This window comes from Eurosta solidaginis, chromosome 2 (genome assembly GCF_040869045.1).
Source record: "Eurosta solidaginis isolate ZX-2024a chromosome 2, ASM4086904v1, whole genome shotgun sequence".
NCBI classification, from domain to species: Eukaryota; Metazoa; Arthropoda; class Insecta; order Diptera; family Tephritidae; genus Eurosta; species Eurosta solidaginis.
The window spans coordinates 15958442-15977982 of record NC_090320.1 but is presented as its reverse complement, the minus strand read 5'-3'; the positions used below and the strand labels follow the sequence as shown (position 1 = coordinate 15977982).

The 19541-nt window shown below is 36.9% G+C and overlaps 4 protein-coding genes across 6 annotated transcripts in view; 2 read left to right on the top strand and 2 right to left on the bottom strand.

Annotated features, from left to right (window-relative positions):
• Positions 1-19541, top strand: part of LOC137239342 (discoidin domain-containing receptor 2-like) — a 500380-nt gene that overhangs the window by 128070 nt on the left and 352769 nt on the right. The gene's annotated exons all lie outside the window — the stretch shown is intronic.
• Positions 12-1554, bottom strand: LOC137239344 (fibrinogen-like protein A). The gene is made up of 3 exons (XM_067764531.1): positions 1356-1554; positions 365-1240; positions 12-302 (listed from the first exon to the last, which is right to left on the bottom strand). Exons 1-3 carry the CDS (start codon positions 1529-1531, stop codon positions 221-223), a joined length of 1134 nt encoding a protein of 377 aa, XP_067620632.1. The 5' UTR covers positions 1532-1554; the 3' UTR covers positions 12-220.
• Positions 3739-6168, top strand: LOC137239346 (angiopoietin-1-like). Of its 3 annotated transcripts, none has more exons than XM_067764532.1 (4): positions 3739-3955; positions 5220-5282; positions 5351-5905; positions 5995-6168. In XM_067764532.1, exons 1-4 carry the CDS (start codon positions 3750-3752, stop codon positions 6101-6103), a joined length of 933 nt encoding a protein of 310 aa, XP_067620633.1. In that variant the 5' UTR covers positions 3739-3749; the 3' UTR covers positions 6104-6168. The 3 variants fall into 3 exon arrangements, with proteins under 3 accessions (XP_067620633.1, XP_067620635.1, XP_067620634.1); XM_067764534.1 differs by having other exon boundaries at positions 5351-5918; XM_067764533.1 differs by lacking the exon at positions 5220-5282.
• On the bottom strand, positions 8718-10431 carry LOC137239343 (uncharacterized). Its single transcript, XM_067764530.1, has 2 exons — positions 8947-10431; positions 8718-8876 (listed from the first exon to the last, which is right to left on the bottom strand). The coding sequence occupies exons 1-2, from the start codon at positions 10419-10421 to the stop codon at positions 8798-8800; spliced, it is 1554 nt and encodes a 517-aa protein (XP_067620631.1). The 5' UTR covers positions 10422-10431; the 3' UTR covers positions 8718-8797.

Here is a 19541-nt window from a genome sequence, read left to right as displayed (position 1 = left end):
GGTACATTTATTATATTTTCATATCTTCAAAAAACTTTTTGGCTTAAGTGCCGTTTTCTCTAGTAAACTTAAAACGTTTCAGCCCGTTAAAAACTTTTTTTTGAACAAATTTCTAAAAGGTTTAAGGTTTACTAAAAAAAAACCAGCCCTCAAAATAGCAAATAAAAAGTAAGTAGGCTTCTTAATGTGACCCTTCTTGCGCACATGTCACGCAGAGCGCTTAATGTTCACAATTGATCGGCCTCAAACCCATTATGCTTGGCGTATTCAAATACGCATGTACGCCACTGAATTGCATAGCGCTGTAAAGAGTATAAAAAAGCAGATTTCGATTCTAGTCAAACAACTTATCTCAAGAACTTACTATTTACACTGATCCGAATACCACCAACCCATTTGAAGACCTTTTGCACAACTATCATAGCCATTACCATTATCTTTGTCTTTAGTCGAAAATTTCGAGTCTCTCACTAGGTGACGTATAGCAGATGTCTCTGAAAATTTACCCAAACGTAACACCTGAAAAGCGGACTTGCAGTTACCTATACTAAAGAAGCCATATTTTTCACGTTCAACATCATTCGTATGGAAATTTGTAAACACAGCCAGTTCTTGCGGTGCATGCGCTGTCAGAATGTGTACTTTATGCAGTCCAAGAAAAAAATTTCCGCTTATATCACCAAAGCCTTTAACATATTCATTCCATGTACGATCGAAATGCGGACCAGGCGTAATGCGACGTGAAAATATCGTCCAGGCACAACCATGCTTTTCTAAGGGATCTTTGTAACAATAAACTTGAATTGGTCCGGAATCCGCAATATAAATTGTATATAATCCTTCACTCGTTTCACTATCTGTGCGCATAGCTTCAGCGCAACTCTCCACATATCTAGCATCCACTCGGTTTGTTGACATGCAGCTGTTTTCAATGATTTGCTCAGTTTCTTCAACATCTTGTGGGGACAAAACTTCAGGATCAGTTCGTACGAACTTTAACCTAGTCACACCATGTCTTGAATAATTATTACTACCGTCCACTTTGGGGCAAACGCAGTTGCATTGCTCCTTGGTTATATTAGCGGTACTTGTAAAGACATTCGTATGTTCTGTGTGTTCAGTTTTTTCGCCCGCATGATATACGACTTTTTCAGTTACAGTCTTTATACCATCATCTCCAACTATTTCCTTCTGTTTAATGACCGTTATTACTTCAGTTGGGTTGCCTTGAGTTGATTTTCTGAAAAAATTAATGAATATAAAAACAAATTTAGCTTTTACGCTCTCTCTCTCTCTGTGAAACTCATGAAATTTCACTATATCATTTTAAACCTTCTCTGCTTAAACTTGAATACCTTAACGAACTTTTACCGAATTTCTTGCGAAATTTGTCTCTCAAATCGGAAACTGCCTCCTTTCGCGCTTTCTCTGTGTTAGTGTCTCCTGCTGATTTCACAATATTGCCACGGCCCATTATATCTGCAAAAATTATTAAGAGTACTCCCGTAAAAAGAGCGTATGCTGTTTTCATTTTGCCCGCTGCAGTTAAACTTAAAATTGTGCTGTTAGAATGCAATAGAATTGAGTGAAACTTGAGATTGCTTAGATATGTGCTTGCATTACCAACTGTTTTGAAAAGTTGTTTCGTTAATAATGAATTTCACAAACAAGTGGTTCTGGTTTCGATCTTTTATTCTTGAGTCAAATATACAGCATAGTAACAATTTATTATACCCAGGTTGTTCATATGAAATTTGCCTTTCTTTTTGTTAATTTTGTAATGGAAACTGCAACCTCTCCCAGCTCCTGACAAAGATCATAATGTGCACACCGGGAACTAATCTTAGGATGTAAAGTAAGCAAATAGACATGTGCTCAGAGAGTATGTGAATTTTACCTCCGGTTGGTGCTTCTGTTAAAAGGAGACTCCTACTTAGTGAAAAGAGCCAGGTGGGCATCGAATAAACGCCGAAGTGGCGCCCGATGAATATTTGTGGGGCTCCGATATGTATACCCGCATATTTTTAAATCTACGAGCACCACTGACTTTACCAAAAAAATTCTGTATATTAAGTTTTCTCATGAATAATATTTCAAAACATACAAAACTGGAATGCTGTCTGTTAGTGAGTGAGAGCATGGGTAGGAGCGGGAATTTGAGTGTGAGTGTTAGTAGGAGTGTGATTGAGATTAAGAGTGAAAGTTGGAGAGACAGCAGTAATGGGAATGGGATAGGGAGTAGGAGTGGGAATGGAAGTGGAGGTGTGTGTGGAGGATTAAGTAGACGAGAATTGTATAGAAAGAGGAGAAGTCATGCACACTTTTTAATATAGACAAATCAATTTTCTACCAGGACAAAATCTGCCGATTACACTAGTTCCTAATAAATATATTTAGCCTAGCTTCCCATACATCATACTATTTTATTCCATAATCTCAACTGATGGATCCAAAACTCACCTTGGGTCAGACTTTGGTGTTTCGGAGGTGTGTTTCGCTCTTACAACCTCGTGCGTTTGCAGTAGGCATAGAAAATAGCATGACGAACGGGTAAAGAAGTAGAGGTTTATAATAGGTGTGTAGTACTGCCTCACAGTACTGCCAAGTCTGAATCGAAACTGATTCCGCAATGAAAGTTGCAATTTATTTTTGATGATGAGAATAACAACACTACTGCATTCTGGATGCCCCTTTATAAGAGACTGGTCTCAAAAGTGACATTTCGGAAACCGCACACAATTTTAGCAGTCCCACTACAGTCTTCGTAGCCACGTTAAAAAATTTCTGCAAATATTTCCCTAAGTCGACACTAGGAAGTATGGAAAAGCGCGTGGCAGACTTCATTCATGATTCCAAAAAATGGAGGGAAAACCTGTGAAGCCGTCCTGCCTTCGCTACATCGTGATGAAAGACGTTTTTGAGGCCGCCGTAGTGTGGGGGTATCACACCGAAGGTCCTGTGTTCAAGGTCCTGGAAAAGCAACATTTAATTATGAAAACAGTTTCTAAGCCTCTTTCGCCTCTCGGTAGTGGTCTGCCAAACACTAAGCATATATTTCTGCCATGAAAATCTTTAAAATCAACATAAAAGATGAAGGTTCTTTATGAACAATTTGTAGGAAAAAACTAAGAGAAGCACCACGCGAATTGAAAGCGAAGCTCTGCCTTAATCTCGTCGGAGGTGAACTGCGCCATGCATTCTTTTTTATAAGAGTTTTTTGAAACAGAAAACGAAGTCAGTTTTTCGAAGTCAGCTTGAGGAAAAAGACAAAAGTGACTTATATGTTGCTGCTTTATTTGATTTATATGATAATGACCACATCAGATGTGCCAATATTTACTACGTCTAATCTCTCATCTGGTGCGTATGAGCTACAGCATTGTAAGGGGTTCCTGCCCAGCTGTTTTATATCCTCGTGAACTCAAAGGATAACCGTACGAAAACCCAGCAGACTGAAGGTTTAAGGGGTGATGGAGATTTGTATAGTGTTTTGTCGGACATGATTTGGGTATGCTTTTTAATTATACAGGTTTCAAATTCGATTTGTAGCACAGTCAAAGCGCAGCCACCGACTACCGTGGCCCTGTAACTTTATATGCCTACTAAAACTTCTCAGCGATTTTCAATTATGACTGTGAATAATTAATACATACATATGTTAGGTAATGCTTTTTTTAACACATGCCTACTTCAATTCAAGCGGCTCATTATAATTTTGCTGTTAGTTTGAAAACGATACCCAGCTGAATATGACTAAATATCATTTATCGGCGTTTCTGCTGCAAATAATAATTTTCACTAGCTTCGTCTATGCGTTGCATCTTAAGCAAGGAACAGCTTCCGCGTTGGCGCCAGTGAAGGAGAAACAAGGTGAAGTGGATGTCGAAGCGCTAATTGAGGTTGTTGCTGAGTTTTTGAGCGAGTATGCCGATGAAGTGGATGATCGTTTGTTCAAGTAATTTGTTTTTTTTTTTTTTTTAATTTCTCTTTCTTTCTAAGAAACGAAACGGTTTTGTTTTCGAATTCGGTTTAATATACTGAAAGAAGCGAGCTAGTAAAATCAACATGCCGGATTTATTGTGCTTGAACTAACATACATTCTGAAAAATTAATCGCATTATGATCAAGTCAACCGAGCTTTTTGGCAAGAGCTCAAATTTGTTAAGTGATTTCAGCAGAAGAAAAACTGTTGTGCTCAACTTAACAGTATTCTGCAAAAATCATAGATTATCAATCAATCTTACTGATTTTTCTGTTAAAAGTACTGATTTCATTGGTCATTTCAACAACGAAAATCTTTGTTGTTATGAGCATGGCGCTGCAGTAGTTTCTGTCGTATCAACAGCCTTCGCTGTTATTCTAATGTTGGCCAAGATTTGGTATCTTTACCGTTTTCATTATTATCCTAAAGATACAAATAATAAGTTAAGCTAACAGAAGTATCACTTAGTATGAAAATATTCTTTTTTGTTGACTTGACTGTTGAAACTGTCGATTGTGTCGTTGATTCAACAGCTGTTTGCGTTGGATGATTAACCAAAAGAAATTACGCTGATAAAATCAACATATCGGGTTTGTTGTGCTTGAATCAACAGACAATCGGGTAACTCGATCGCTTCATGGTTAATTCAACCAAATTTTTTGTCAAGAGAGCAAATTTTTAATTTATTTTAGCAAATGAGAACTTGTTAGGCTCAAGTTAATAGTATGCTGTAAAAATTATAGATTCTCAATCAATATTACTGATTTTTCTGCTAAAAGAACAGATTTCATTGGTAATTTCAACAGCGAACAGCTTTGTACTTTTGACCATGGTGCTACACAAATTTCTGTCATACTAACTGCCCTCATTGGAGTAACAGTTGTTGACTGAAATTCGTTATTTTAACAGACTTCATTGGTATTTTCAGGGTGTCAGCAATATTTGTTAAGTTAACAGAGATATTGCTTACATATGTATGTTGATTTATTTTTGCTGTTGAAAGGGCCAATGCAGAATCATAAATTTTTACGAAGTTGATTCAACAGCTATTGGAATCAAAATTGACAGAAATTTTGGTTAATTTTACAAGTTTTCCTTTTAAGTGGCTCATGTTACGTCTACAGTTATAGTCAAGGTGACATTTGTTATAGTTATGGTGACGGTTTCGTTTACTTTCTTTTTGATTATATATATTTTTTTATGAAATATAACAACAGTGATTTATGGACATTTACAGAATGGAGCGCCTCATAAATCAAACGCTTATAAATCAAAATTATTTCGAACGTGGACTTAAAGAGTAAAACTATTTTGGAAATTCCTTGTGTTTTTCTCAATAATAATCACATCGCATTTGTTCGTTCTTAGGTTCCATACAGAATTCACACCAAATCATAAAAAACTCTGGAGTTGCGCAAATATTTTAGCAAATGACAGTACGCTCAATAGCGGTATTTACAATATAACTGTACCGAATATAGCCAATTCATTTCAAGTTTATTGCCTGGTTGATCCGCTAGGTGGCTGCGCTTGGACTGTGATTTGGCGCCGGCAAGATATCGCTAGTGATTTTGATCGCAGATGGAAGGAATATAAGAAGGGTTTCGGTTGGCCAGAACATAATTTTTTTATTGGCTTAGAACGTTTGTATGCTATGACATTTGCTCAGCTACAAGAGATTCGTATTGTTACGAAACATGATTTGGAGGAATGGGATATAGAGACATATGATAAATTTGCAATTGGTGATGAGAGTACCCAGTATGAGGTGATCGTATTGGGTGCTTACAAAAATAATACCAACTATCAGCGTTTGCGTAAGAATGCGAAGTTTTTTACAAAACACTTGAGTACCAGCAATGAGAATAAAGAGTGTGCGAAGGCATTGAAAATGGGTTGGTGGTTCAGTGATGGCTGTAAGGAGTAAGTCTAAGGAGTTACGTACTCATTTACTCCTTTTTAACTTTAACTCTTTTAATATTTTTATAACTCTCTTATTCCTACTTCTACAGACAATTTAGAATACGTGGTTTTTATTCATATTTAAATTCGCCAACATATGTAGCAGTTCGCCCGCAGAATTGTATTGTGGAGCTGAGTGACACAGTTTGGCCTGAATAATGTCGCTACTGTACTTAAAAATATGTTTGCTGTAATGTATTGAAGTAAAATATTATTTTCATTCACATTTTTATTTATCCTTTCAATTTTTAATATTTGGCAGATGGTTTTTCGACTATTTACTTGAGCTTCCAAAACACAAGCAAACATTTCGAGACTGGAGAATCGAGAGCTTGGCTTTTCTCAGGGTTCTCGAATCTCGAAATGCTTATAAAGCTCTCCAGCTTCTCGATATTCGATTCAATCGCTGCATTGGCACTTTGCATGAAATTCCTATGGGTTCGCCTCAGCCACATGCGAGAGTTTCGAGACTCGAGAAATCGGGAGTTTAGCCTCTCGCAGGGGTTTCGAATCTCAAAATTCTCGTAAGACTCGCAAGCTTCTCGAAATTAGTCCTGCGTTGCCAATATTATACATAGAGTCCAAGATTTCTTTTCAAGCATATGCGAAAATTTCGAGATTCGAGAAATCAAGAACTTGGCTTCTCGCAGAATTTTCGAATCTCGAATACTCATAAAACTACCAAGCTTCTCGACGTTCAATTTAGTCGTGTATTTTTATTATTATATGTAGTGTTTACGGTTTTTTCTCGAAGGCAAGCAAGAATTTCCAAACTCAAGAGATCGAGGACTTGGCTTCTCGTAAGGTTTTCGAATACTCGTAAAGCTCGCGAGTTTCCCAACACTTAATTTAACTGCATTGTTGCCAGTATTATATGTGGAGTCTACAATTTCTTCTTCAACACATGCGTTAATTTCGAGACTCGGCAATGTTAAGTTGAAACGAAGAGGATTTAAGAAACCGCTTTTTGCCATGCCCTGTTTGGGCTTGAGTTTCTATTATAACAACTCCAACATTGTAGCACTGGATGTAAGGCCGTGCTTCGATGTCGTACATTGATCATTAATTCCATTAAAATGGCTTATTATTCCTATATAAGAGGTACTATTTGGATCTCTTCACCGAAACTGTTCACTGAGTGAAAATATCTCAGTTTTTCGAGTCTCTGTTGGAAATTTTCAAGATCGCAGTTTTATTGTTGCCACACAGCGATTTGCTAAATAGCTGGAAGCCATTAGAGGATGTTGTAATACAACGGACTAATATAAAAGTGTCGAAGTGAGCTGGTTTTTAACTGGACAGCTGGCACCCACTAGGTGCTACAAGATCACGGTAATTAGGCCACCATTCGTAAAAGGAATATCGCTGACATGGTTAAGGACCTAGACATCATACTTGACAGCAAGTTATCATGGAAACTTAGTTTATGAAACAGAGTCAGGTCACCTTGTAATGCTGCCGTGAGGTAATTGGGAAGCGCTTTGGCCTTTTGAAGAGGCAGTACTTTGGACGCAGGTGTGCAAAGTGTATACTGTGACAGACATTGTCGTTGCCTTAAAACATTTTCAAAAGGGAGGACATCAGTAGGGCAATTTTACGACATGGAGCTTAAGGCCCTATAGTTGAATGGCTCAGTTCTATGCTTAGGAGTATGGTCGTCAACGCAACTTTTTTTCAATAAATCAAATGACTACCAGAGTCACCCCGCAGGAGGACGTGCCATCACTACTTCTCTAAATATCTGGTATTTGCTAAAGTTCTGGAAATGTTCAGGAAAGAGGGAATGAAGGTAGTCGTACAGCGACGACTTTGAGATTCTGATCACATGTAAATTTAGATTCAAAAGCGGAACTTGTTCCCTTCTTTAGTTTACTGAGGCTAAACGGCACAAAGACAAAACTCTTGTCTGAAACCAAATATATTAGCGTGATTTTAGACTCTAAATAAAGCAACATACGACACTTGCAAAGGCTTTCGGTAGCGACTAGGGATTGTCACAGCATATTATTCGTTGGATGTACAACACAGTCCTTCTACCGATACTGATGTATTGAGCTTTTGTCTGGTGGAAGAGGCCAGACAAAACGAGTTTTCAACAGAGGGTTGGGTGGATGCAAAGAGTGGCATGCCTAAGACATCCTTCGAGAGAGGAATGCCTAGACGGAGGTTTGGACTTTAAATTCTACATAGATGGCGTGCCGACATCTGGACTCATGCGGGTTCTTTCAGTCGGAGGTTTATGCCAGACTGCTCAGGACTGTACGGACGCAGACACCAATGTAACGATCTTTTTCGAAAGACAGCCCGCTTTACAGCAATAGAATCCAATGTGATAAAGTCGAATATCGTGGGGTGGTTTTGAGCCTCACTGGCGTCCATCTTAAATTTTACTTCTGCGGGGTCCCAACCTACAGCTAGATTGAAGGGAATGAATTTCTAAATGAGATGGCTAGGAAAAGTTAGAAAATGGATACGACCACCTCTGGATTATCTTCCAAAAAATGGAGGATGTCCAGGACTACAAACAAGACGACTCAGATTTTTGAGCACGCGGTTTTTCAAAAGTCTGCCAGATGTTGCAAACATGGATCTTACGATCACTCCTAAGTTCATCAAAGAAAGCAAATGGCTCGTTCCAGCCTACTGGGCAGTTATCGAGTCAGATTGGTCCGATTCTCGAAAATTGTGAGTGCTGAAAGGAAATAAGTTAGACCCACGACTAAGTACAATGAAATGGTTAGAAGAACAAGCTTAGTTGATTTAGCCGCCGGTATTTATTCTTTATTTAAAATTCTTTTTTTTGTAACTTATTGTTCATATATTGGAACGTCAATACATATTTGGTACAAAGTTCTACCCGCAATGGTTGTTACGCACGGCCATTGTAGTTGGCGATTTAACATAGGCGTGTATGCTACTCATTGATGAAGCACTGAAATTAACGTAAAGCAATGAATAAGACATATTTTGTAGTTAAAATACTTTGATTTTAGTTTACTTACTGTATGCAGCGTTGCGTATACCACCAACCCATTTCAAGCTGTTTAGCACATTTCGAAAAACCAGTACCACCATCATGATCTTTTGTGGTAAATCTTGAGCCTAGACGCAAACGCCTAACCATCGTATTATTTGATACAGCATTCAAACGAATTATCTCATAATCACTTTTTTCATCATCTAGCATAAAATGTTGATAAATCTCATTCTCCAAATCTTCACTCTCGAAATGTGTATGAAAGTGTATTTGCAGATCCTCGTAGTGTGTTAGTGCATATACATTTTCAAGTCCCACAAAAAATGCTTCATCCATACTCGGATCGCCAAAACCTTTACGATATTGCTTCCAATTTAAATTGAAATTATCATTTTCGGTTTTACGTTCCATTATCACAGTCCAAGCGCATTCTGGACGTGCATCTGGTATGCAACGTACTTTGAATTTTGGCCTATCGGGTAGCGTTATATATTCGTATGCTGAAGACGATTTCAAATTATTTATGTAAATAGCAGCGCAGCTTGATTTCGAAGCAGCGCCATCATAGGTGAAATGATATTTCGAATTTTGGTAATGTGTGTTCTCTTGGTGTTCTAGATGCTCATCTACGGTTTTGTTATTGTATGTTACAGAATGAGTTGTTGTCTTTCGTTTAGTTACATTTAAAGAATCGTAAGCAGATTTATCGCATGGACAACAATAACGTTCATCGGCATTTGCATCTAAAATTTGTTTGCCCACTTCGTCTACAGTCGAAATTTTTGTGTAAATAGTCGAACTTTTTGTGTCGAATGCAGGACGTCTATGTGCACCTGAAAACGCATCACGCGCAGCCTCATTGCCAGCGTTCTCTCTTGTGTCATTGGTACTCTCCCCACTGGATTTATTATCACTCTCGCTAATGATTTCGCTGCCCTCACTTGCTTTCTTGTTTTCTTCGACAATCTCTTGTTTGCTCTCAATGTCTGTCTTATTGCTCTCTTTAGCTCCATTGCTGCCCTCTTTAGGTATATTATTGCTCTCATCAGATTTCTTATGGCTCTCATCAACTTCATTAATGCTCCCTTTAGTTTCATTATTGCTATCATAAGCCTCGTTGTTTATTTTTTTAACCTCATTACTGTTCTTTTCAGCTTCGTTATTTCTCTCATTTGCTTTATAACTACTTTCTTTTGCCTCATTATTTGTCTCTTCATACATTACATTACTTTCCACATTTGCTTCACCATTTCTGTCTTTTGCTTTTGCATTATCCGCCGCAATATCTTTTTCATTACTCGCTTCTTTTCCTACAATACTTGTCTCAGTAACTCCATTATTATTACTCTCGTGGGAATCCTTACTACTCTCAGTTATGGTTGCTGTTGTCGTAATTTGAGGACCAAACATTCTTCTTGTATGCTTGAAAGAGGCCATTGTGCAGTTATTTAAAACAAAGATAAAGATCACGAACAATAGCCGAGAAATATATGTAGCCATTGTGATTAGCTTTAGCGATGAACAAAAACTGAAATAAGCATGATTCTCGCTGACTTTTATAGCGCTGTGGAAGTTTCAAGACATTCCTGATTGACCGATAAACATCTGTTATGTTATTCGATCTTGAAATTGTGTAATAAAACTACTGGCGATAGTTGCGAAAAGGTAATTAATTTGAGCCAGTGATACGTAAGCATACTTCAGAAAGCTAGTGAATTTTTCACTTAATTAGATACAATTCACTCTAGATCACACTTCTATACAAACTTCCTATAAAACCCACAGCAAAGAGTGTAAACAAATATTTTGCTAGAGAAAGTGGTAGATCCTAGGAAGTGAAGAAGACAGCCAGAAGACGGAGTAGACGCCAACCTTCACTGATGAAAGAACCGAGCAACTATCCTTGCAGGGCATTGGGTAAACTCATTATCCTGCAAATCAAACAGGAAACATCTTCAACATGATTTTCGGTCAAGAGGTAAGCTCAAGGTATGGGTTTTGAATTGCGCCTGAGATGGAAACTTTGAACCCTCTCTGTGTTGCAGTAGTGATATTACCTCTTCGAAAGCTACCCCGGCGGCAAAGGGAGCGCATGTGTGATATACAATACGTCATATGCAGTCTCCAACGATAAGAGCATGAGCTTAGGAAGCTACCTTATATCAGCTAAGCGCAATTACTTCAATAGGAAGTAGATGTCTGCACTGTACCTATAGAGATGACAGCTCTTCGCATCCTCGACCTCATGCCGATCATTGGCAATGCATACTGTTTTCTACAAAAGTTTACCGGCGTTAAAGCCGCTTAATTTAGGACAAAAAACTAAGTTTAAATTTTCCTGCTACACGTTTCGTTATTATAAATATCTTCCTCAGGGAGTCTACTTCCTTTGAAGTTTTGCCGTTTTGCTTGCACTGCCTTTAGTCTATTCGATGTTTGGATTTATCAGCAGAATCTTTTTAAGATTTAAGAAGAGTTTGAATCCATTATCATACCAAGATCTTCATTCATTTACCACAAAGGTCACACTGCTAAAAAAGGAAAAGAAAAAACAGCCTAGAGCAGTTCCCTAGAAAAGTACGTCTCTTTTGACTTCCTTTATATAAGGTTGGTTGTATGTTTGTCCGCTTTTCATACAAATCTTGCAATCGATTATTAAGTAACTTCTCATTGAGCTACACATAGGTTAAAACACCGTGACAATGCAACAAAAGGAAAAAATCCGTTAGGTGGAGCACGGATCGAAATAATTAGATAAGAATTTGAAAATTTTCGAACCAGCTTTTAAGTAACTTCTCGATGAGCTAGAGACTTGAAATTTCAAACTTAATTCAGAGGTCGATGGTAGCCGATGACACCATGCAAAAAGGTTAGCTAGGGGGCGCACGGGAATCGTACGAAACGGAGGGAATTTTTGGATTGATTTTTATGTAAGTTCCCAGTGAGCTACAATTATGAAACTTCACAGATAGGATAAGTCGCCGAGAAAATTTATGAAAAGGAGAAAAAAATTCCGTTGGGTGGCGCACGGATCGAAATATTTAGATAAGAATTTGGAAATTTGGTGTTTTGAGATCGCTACTAAAGTAAGTTCTCATTGAGTTACAAACATGAAACCTCAGAGACAGGTTTATACGCCGTGACAAAGGAACAAAAGGGGAAAAAATCCGTTAGGTAGGTAATAATTTGGAAATTTGAAACCGGGTTTTAAGTAACTTCTCGATGAGCTAGAGGTCGATGAAAGCCGATGACACAATACAAAACGTATCGATAAGGAGCGCACGGGCTGAGATATTTAGAAAAATCAAACGGAACGGAGAGAATTTTGGGATTGATTTTTATGTAAGTTCTCATTGAGCTACATGCGTAAAACTTAACAGATAGGTTAAGACACCGAGAAAATGGAAGGAAAGGAGAAAATAAAAATAAAATAAAAAAATTTGAGCACTTCCTATATATAAAAGGTCAAAAATCAGCTAAAAATGTCTCCTTATATGGGGACATATTCTTACTAAACTTTGATTTTTAAATTTTGACATAGAAATTGCAAAAATATTTATGAGAAGTAAAAATATAAAGGTGGAGCGCAATTGATTGAGTAATAATATCTCCTTTCCTACCAATTTTCCAATCCAAGTTATGTGCGCTCCACTTATGTATTTTTACTTCTCATAAATATTTTTGCAGTTTCTATGTCAAAATTTAAAAATCAAAGTTTAGCAAGAATATGTATTTATATAAGGAGACTTTTTTCGCTGATTTTTGTCCATTTATATAAAGGAAGTGCTTAAAATTTTTGTATTTTATTTTTATTACATCTTAGTAATAACTGGCACAACCTTGCAGCATCAACAAAGACCTAATATTTCTAAATCTCTTAGTCTCAATTGAGTGGACAACTTGAGTTTAATCGTACAATAAGTATTCAAATTTTCCGAGACCTTGTTTAGTCTTCAATGACTAGAAATGTTCCTAATTCTTACGGAGTAACCCTCGTTGCTTGACATTAGTTATCATAGCCTTGCAACTTATACAGGGACTTTTCATCTATTCTTTAAAAAAGTTTTGAAGTCGAAAAAATTTAAATTACAGTACGCTAGATAAAACCTCATATGCGATCTAAAGCAGACTAATTCCGCGGTTGCCCTTATGAAGCTTTTCATGGAAGAAATACACTCGGAGTATTTTTGCCAAATCACTTTCGAGGGCCGAACCTGCTTAGAAAAACTTTTTTCCAATTGAAACAATTGTTTCTAAGTTTTTGATGTCGCTTTGCACGGGACTTGAGCCGAGTACCTACACCACCGCGGCTGCCTTCCAGTAACTTAAGCATAAATTTCCAATATTTTATGCCTGTATAGGCCTGTAGTCTTTGGCATTTTCTGGAGTTTGCTGCCCGCCTTGTGTAAGAAGATAATTTTTGTTCCTCCAGCTTTTTATAATATTGGCAAGAGTGGTGCTAGCTCAATGTACCCTTTTCAGCTAGAGTACCGTTGGGTCACCTCGCTTTTGAAGCAATACCGGGGTGGCTCCATCGAGACTAGGCGATTAAAATGGAAAGAAACTTTTGAATGCGACAATTATCTTTTTCCTGTCAATAATCACATTCAGGGTGGTCAGCGAGTGCCCTGCCATGTGCGTATATACCTCGTCCTCACTTACGAAATATCATTGTAATGATCTTGAAACAGAATTTGACACAGTCTCGATGACTCGCGAGTGCCTTCTATGGAGGAGCAGAAGGATTGCCTGCACACCACCTTTGCTAATCATGCCGCTTTTTTGTATCGTTTGGCTGCCAAATTTTGTTATTAAGGTAATCATCGAATGCCTTTCTTACTACTGGTCTAAGTTTCTTATCCTAACCTTGTCATAATTGGAAATATATCCTCGTGGAGGATGAGTTTTCTTACCTCTTGGGCGCGAACAGTGGCTTTAACGCCATAAAGCAACATTGAGATTTTGTAATTGGCTTAGCTATTACTTTAATAGATTTTTGAAGGTATATTAAAAGCGTTTTGAAATTTGGATACAAATGACTAGCAACGTTAACATAAACGTATTCGTACATTCATGCGCCTACCATCATCACATCCATCAATTTTGTATCAACTTAATGAATTGCATTTTCATTATAATTTACCTTCACTTTATTGCGAATGGCAACATTTTAGCAAACTCAGCAAGTGCACAATGGCATTAGATTACGATGATAAAATACTTTTGTGCTACGGTGAGCATTAAGTGCTCAAGGCTGTCGGCGGTAATGTACAAATAATTTTTATTTTCTTTTTTTTCATTTCACTACTCTACTATTTATTCACTTTTGTTGCATTTATGCCATTTTTTGCGTTTGTTGCATATGAAAATGGCAAATCGATTGCACTCATTTCTGATTGATCTGATTTTAATTGCAAAATATATTTATGTATGCCCTTCACAAAACTGTACCGTAACAATACGAACCAGTGGTACACAACGAATACGAGCAAGCATTTTTATACTCAGTTGAGCAGAGCTCACAGAGTATATTAAGTTTGATTGGATAACGGTTGGTTGTACATATATAAAGTAATCGAGATTGATATAGACTTCCATATATCAAAATAATCAGGATCGAAAAAAAATTTGATTGAGCCATGTCCGTCCGTCCGTCCGTCCGTTAACACGATAACTTGAGTAAATTTCGAGGTATCTTGATGAAATTTGGTATGTGGATTCCTGAGCACTCATCTCAGATCGCTATTTAAAATGAACGATATCGGACTATAACCACGCCCACTTTTTCGATATCGAAAATTTCGAAAAACCGAAAAAGTGCGATAATTCATTACAAAAGGCAGAAAAAGCAACGAAACTTGGTAGATGAGTTGAACATATGACGCAGAATAGAAAATTAGTAACATTTTGGACAATGGGCGTGGCACTGCCCACTTTTAAAAGAAGGTAATTTAGAAGTTTTGCAAGCTGTAATTTGGCAGTCGTTGAAGATATCATGATGAACTTTGGCAGGAACGTTACTGCTATTACTATATGTACGCTTAATAAAAATTAGCAAAATCGGAGAAGGACCACGCCTACTTTTAAAAAAAAAATTTTTTTAAAGTAAAATTTTAACAAAAAATTTAATATCTTTACAGTATATAAGTAAATTATGTCAACATTCAACTCCAGTAATGATGTGGTGCAACAAAATACAGAAATAAAAGAAAATTTCAAAATGGGCGTGGCTCCGCCCTTTTTCATTTAATTTGTCTAGGATACTTTTAATGCCATAAGTCGAACAAAAATTAACCAATCCTTTTGAAATTTGGTAGGGGCATAGATTTTATGACGTTAACTGTTTTCTGTGAAAATGGGCGAAATCCGTTGATGCCACGCCCCGTTTTTATACACAGTCATCCGTCTGTCCTTCCGCATGGCCGTTAACACGATAACTTGAGCAAAAATCGGCATATCTTTAATGAACTTAGTTCACATGCTTACTTGAACTCACTTTATCTTGGTATGAAAAATGAACGAAATCCGACTATGACCACGCCCACTTTTTCGATATCGAAAATTACGAAAAATGAAAAAAATGCCATAATTCTATACCAAATACGAAAAAAGGGATGAAACATGGTAAGGTAATTGGATTATTTTATCGACGCGAAATATAACTTTAGAAAAAACTTTATAAAATGGTTGTGACACCTACCATATTAAGTAGAAGAAAATGAAAAAGTTCTGCAGGGCGAAATAAAAAACCCTTAAAATCTTGGCAGGTACAACATATATAAATAAATTAGCGGTATCCAACAGATGATGTTCTGGGTCACCCTGGTCCACATTTTGGTCGATATCTGGAAAATGCCTTCACATATACAACTACCACCACTCCCTTTTAAAACTCTCATTAATACCTTTAATTTGATACCCATATCGTACAAACTTATTCTAGAGTCACCCCTGGTCCACCTTTATGGCGATATCTCGAAAAGGCGTCCACCTATAGAACTAAGTCCCACGCCCTTTCAAAATACTCATTAACACCTTTCATTTGATTCCCATATTGTACAAACAAATTCTAGGGTCACCCCTGGTCCACCTTAATGGCGATATCTCGAAACGACGTCCACCTATGGAACTAAGGATTACTCCCTTTTAAAATACTCATTAACCCCTTTCATTTGATACCCATATCGTACAAACGCATTCTAGAGTCACCCCTGGTCCACCTTTATGGCGATATCTCGAAAAGGCGACCACCTATACAACAACCATCACTCCCTTTTAAAACCCTCATTAATACCTTTAATTTGATACCCATATCGTATAAACACATTCTAGAGTCACCCCTGGTCCACCTTTATGGCGATATTTCGAAAGGGCATCCACCTATAGAACTAAGGCCCACTCCCTTTTAAAATACTTATTAACACCATTCGTTTGATGCCCATATTGAACAAACAAATTCTAGGGTCACCCCTGATCCACCTTTATGGCGATATCTCGAAACGGCGTCCACCTATGGAACTAAGGATTACTCCCTTTTAAAATACTCATTAAAACCTTTCATTTGATACCCATATCGTACAAACGCATTCTAGAGTCACCCCTGGTCCACCTTTATGGCGATATCTCGAAAAGGCGTCCACCTATACAACAAGCACCACTCCCTTTTAAAGCCCTCATTAATACCTATAATTTGATACCCATATCGTACAAACACATTCTAGAGTCACCCCTGGTCCACCTTTGTGGCGATATCTCGAAACGGCGTCCACCTATGGAACTAAGGATTACTCCCTTTCAAAATACTCATTAACACCTTTCATTTGATACCCATATCGTACAAACGCATTCTAGAGTCAACCCTGATCCAACTTTATGGCTATATCCCTAAATGGCGTCCACCTATAGAACTATGGCCCACTCCCTCATAAAATGCTCTTTAATGCCTTTCATTTGATACACATGTCATACAAACATATTCCAGGGTTTCCCTCGGTTCATTTTCCTACATGGTTATTTTCCCTTATGTTGTCACCATAGCTCTCAACTGAGTATGTAATGTTCGGTTACACCCGAACTTAACCTTCCTTACTTGTTTGTACTAGTATAAGTTTATATCGAGAATTTTTGAGCACAGAATTTGCGCATAAAATGTTTAGTGCTTGAAGTACAAGCGAAACCTGATTGACTGCTTGCTTTACTGAATCTCTGTCGCTGCGCTCACACGATATGTAGATAAACGCTGCATAGTTTTCCGAAGCTTTACGAAGCTCTATAGTGCACCACTGATATAAACAGGCAATAGCCATACAAACAAACTGCATATATATGTAACACATACTAATATATTAATGAATAACGTTAGTAATGAAATATGAAAAATGAAAAGGAGGTAAAAAACAAAAATTTCAAAATAAAATGAAATCCATTAAAAAAAGTGCTGGCAACTGAACAAAAATGGATGCATTTCAATTAGAAGAGATTAAGCATGACTTATAAACAGAGAAAGAGTGCAATCATTGTTAGATTTGCTCTGATGTACGTTTGTTTGCTCTACGTACGTATGTATGTGTGTTTGCGTTTACTTGACTGAATGTTCGAAATATACCAAATTCAATACACTTTTATAAACGTGAATATAGATAGTTACATTGCGATAGAAAAGATGAAAAATCAACAAAATATCTAATGGTGTAGTTGAATGTTTGAATAAAAATGCCGAAGAATTCAATCTCACAATTGTATTGAATGTTTTTTGGCAAATTTAATTTTACTCAATCAAGACCTTCAGAAATATGACAACCTTGCCCTTACAGCAATGGCGTCCGGCTACACACTGCAGTCTTGAGGGTTTGCTTTTTCTCAGCATCCCCCACATTGTACACTAAATGCTTTAAAATAAGCAATGAAGAAGATGGATAATGCGTATTTTAATAGGACCATGGAAAGTGCTTGTAGAAATGTGTACCTTGCAACCTTGCACAACAGGGTACATGAAATGATGAGGCTTTAAACTATGAGAAGGGAATATGGATGTGCCTTGCAGATAACTATGTCTCAAACTTAATCTTCAATTACCAAATGTGTTTGTAATAGATGCTTTATGATGACGCTTTGCCTTAACCTTTACCTTTACCTTTACGTTTACCTTTACCTTTATCTTTACCTTTACCTTTACCTTTACCTTTACCTCTACTTTTACATTTACCTTTACCTTTTCTTTTACCTCTACCTTTACGTTTATATTTAACTTTACCTTTAACTTTACCCTTATCTCTATATTTGTCTATATCTTTGTCTTTATTTTTATCTTTATCTTTATCTTTACCTTGATCTTTACCTTTACTTTTACCTTTACCTTTCCTTTTCCCTTTACCTTTACCTTTAACTTTACTTTTAGCTGTGCCTTTATATTTACCTTTACCTTTCCTTACCTTTACCCTTACCTTTACCTTTACCTTTACCCTTCCCTTTACCTTTACCTTTACCTTTACCTTTACCTTTACCTTTACCTTTACCTTTACCTTTACCTTTACCTTTACCTTTACCTTTACCTTTACCTTTACCTTTACCTTTACCTTTACCTTTACCTTTACCTTTACCTTTACCTTTACCTTTACCTTTACCTTTACCTTTACCTTTACCTTTACCTTTACCTTTACCTTTACCTTCACCTTTACCTATACCTTTATCTTTACCTTTACCTTCAGCTTTACCTTTACTTTTACTTTTACCTTGACCTTTACCTTTACCTTTACCTTTACCTTTACCTTTACCTTTACCTTTGCCTTTACCTTTGCCTTTACCTTTACATTTACCTTTACCTATACCTTTTTACCTTTATCTTTACCTTTACCTTTACCTTTAGCTTTACCTTTACCTTTACCTTTACCTTTACCTTTACCTTTACATTTACCTTTACCTTTACCTTTACCTTTACCTTTACCTTTACCTTTACCTTTACCTTTACCTTTATCTTTACCTTTACCTTTACCTTTACCTTTACCTTTACCTTTACCTTTACCTTTACCTTTACAAAGGTAAAGGTAAAGGTAAAGGTAAAGGTAAAGGTAAAGGTAAAGGTAAAGGTAAAGGTAAAGGTAAAGGTAAAGATAAAGGTAAAAAGGTATAGGTAAAGGTAAATGTAAAGGTAAAGGCAAAGGTAAAGGCAAAGGTAAAGGTAAAGGTAAAGACCTTTACCTTTACCTTTGCCTTTACCTTTGCCTTTACCTTTACATTTACCTTTACCTATACCTTTTTACCTTTATCTTTACCTTTACCTTTACCTTTACCTTTACCTTTACCTTTACCTTTACCTTTACCTTTACCTTTACCTTTACCTTTACCTTTACCTTTACCTTTACCTTTACCTTTACCTTTACCTTTACCTTTACCTTTACCTTTACCTTTACCTTTACCTTTACCTTTACCTTTACATTTACCTTTACCTTTACCTTTACCTTTACCTTTACCTTTACCTTTACCTTTACCTTTACCTTTACCTTTACCTTTACCTTTACCTTTGCCTTTACCTTTACATTTACCTTTACCTATACCTTTTTACCTTTATCTTTACCTTTAACTTCAGCTTTACCTTTACTTTTACTTTTACCTTTACCTTTA

Coding starts and splice junctions, on each gene's coding strand:
- LOC137239344 (XM_067764531.1), bottom strand. CDS start 1,531: ATGAAAACAGCATACGCTCTTTTTACGGGAGTACTCTTAATAATTTTT. Junction 1,241..1,355: donor TTCGGTAAAAGTTCGTTAAG/GTATTCAAGTTT, acceptor TAATTTTTTCAG/AAAATCAACTCAAGGCAACC. Junction 303..364: donor TATTCGGATCAGTGTAAATA/GTAAGTTCTTGA, acceptor TACTCTTTACAG/CGCTATGCAATTCAGTGGCG.
- LOC137239346 (XM_067764532.1), top strand. CDS start 3,750: ATGACTAAATATCATTTATCGGCGTTTCTGCTGCAAATAATAATTTTC. Junction 5,283..5,350: donor TTCGAACGTGGACTTAAAGA/GTAAAACTATTT, acceptor GTTCGTTCTTAG/GTTCCATACAGAATTCACAC. Junction 5,906..5,994: donor TTCAGTGATGGCTGTAAGGA/GTAAGTCTAAGG, acceptor CTACTTCTACAG/ACAATTTAGAATACGTGGTT.
- LOC137239343 (XM_067764530.1), bottom strand. CDS start 10,421: ATGGCTACATATATTTCTCGGCTATTGTTCGTGATCTTTATCTTTGTT. Junction 8,877..8,946: donor TATACGCAACGCTGCATACA/GTAAGTAAACTA, acceptor CGTTAATTTCAG/TGCTTCATCAATGAGTAGCA.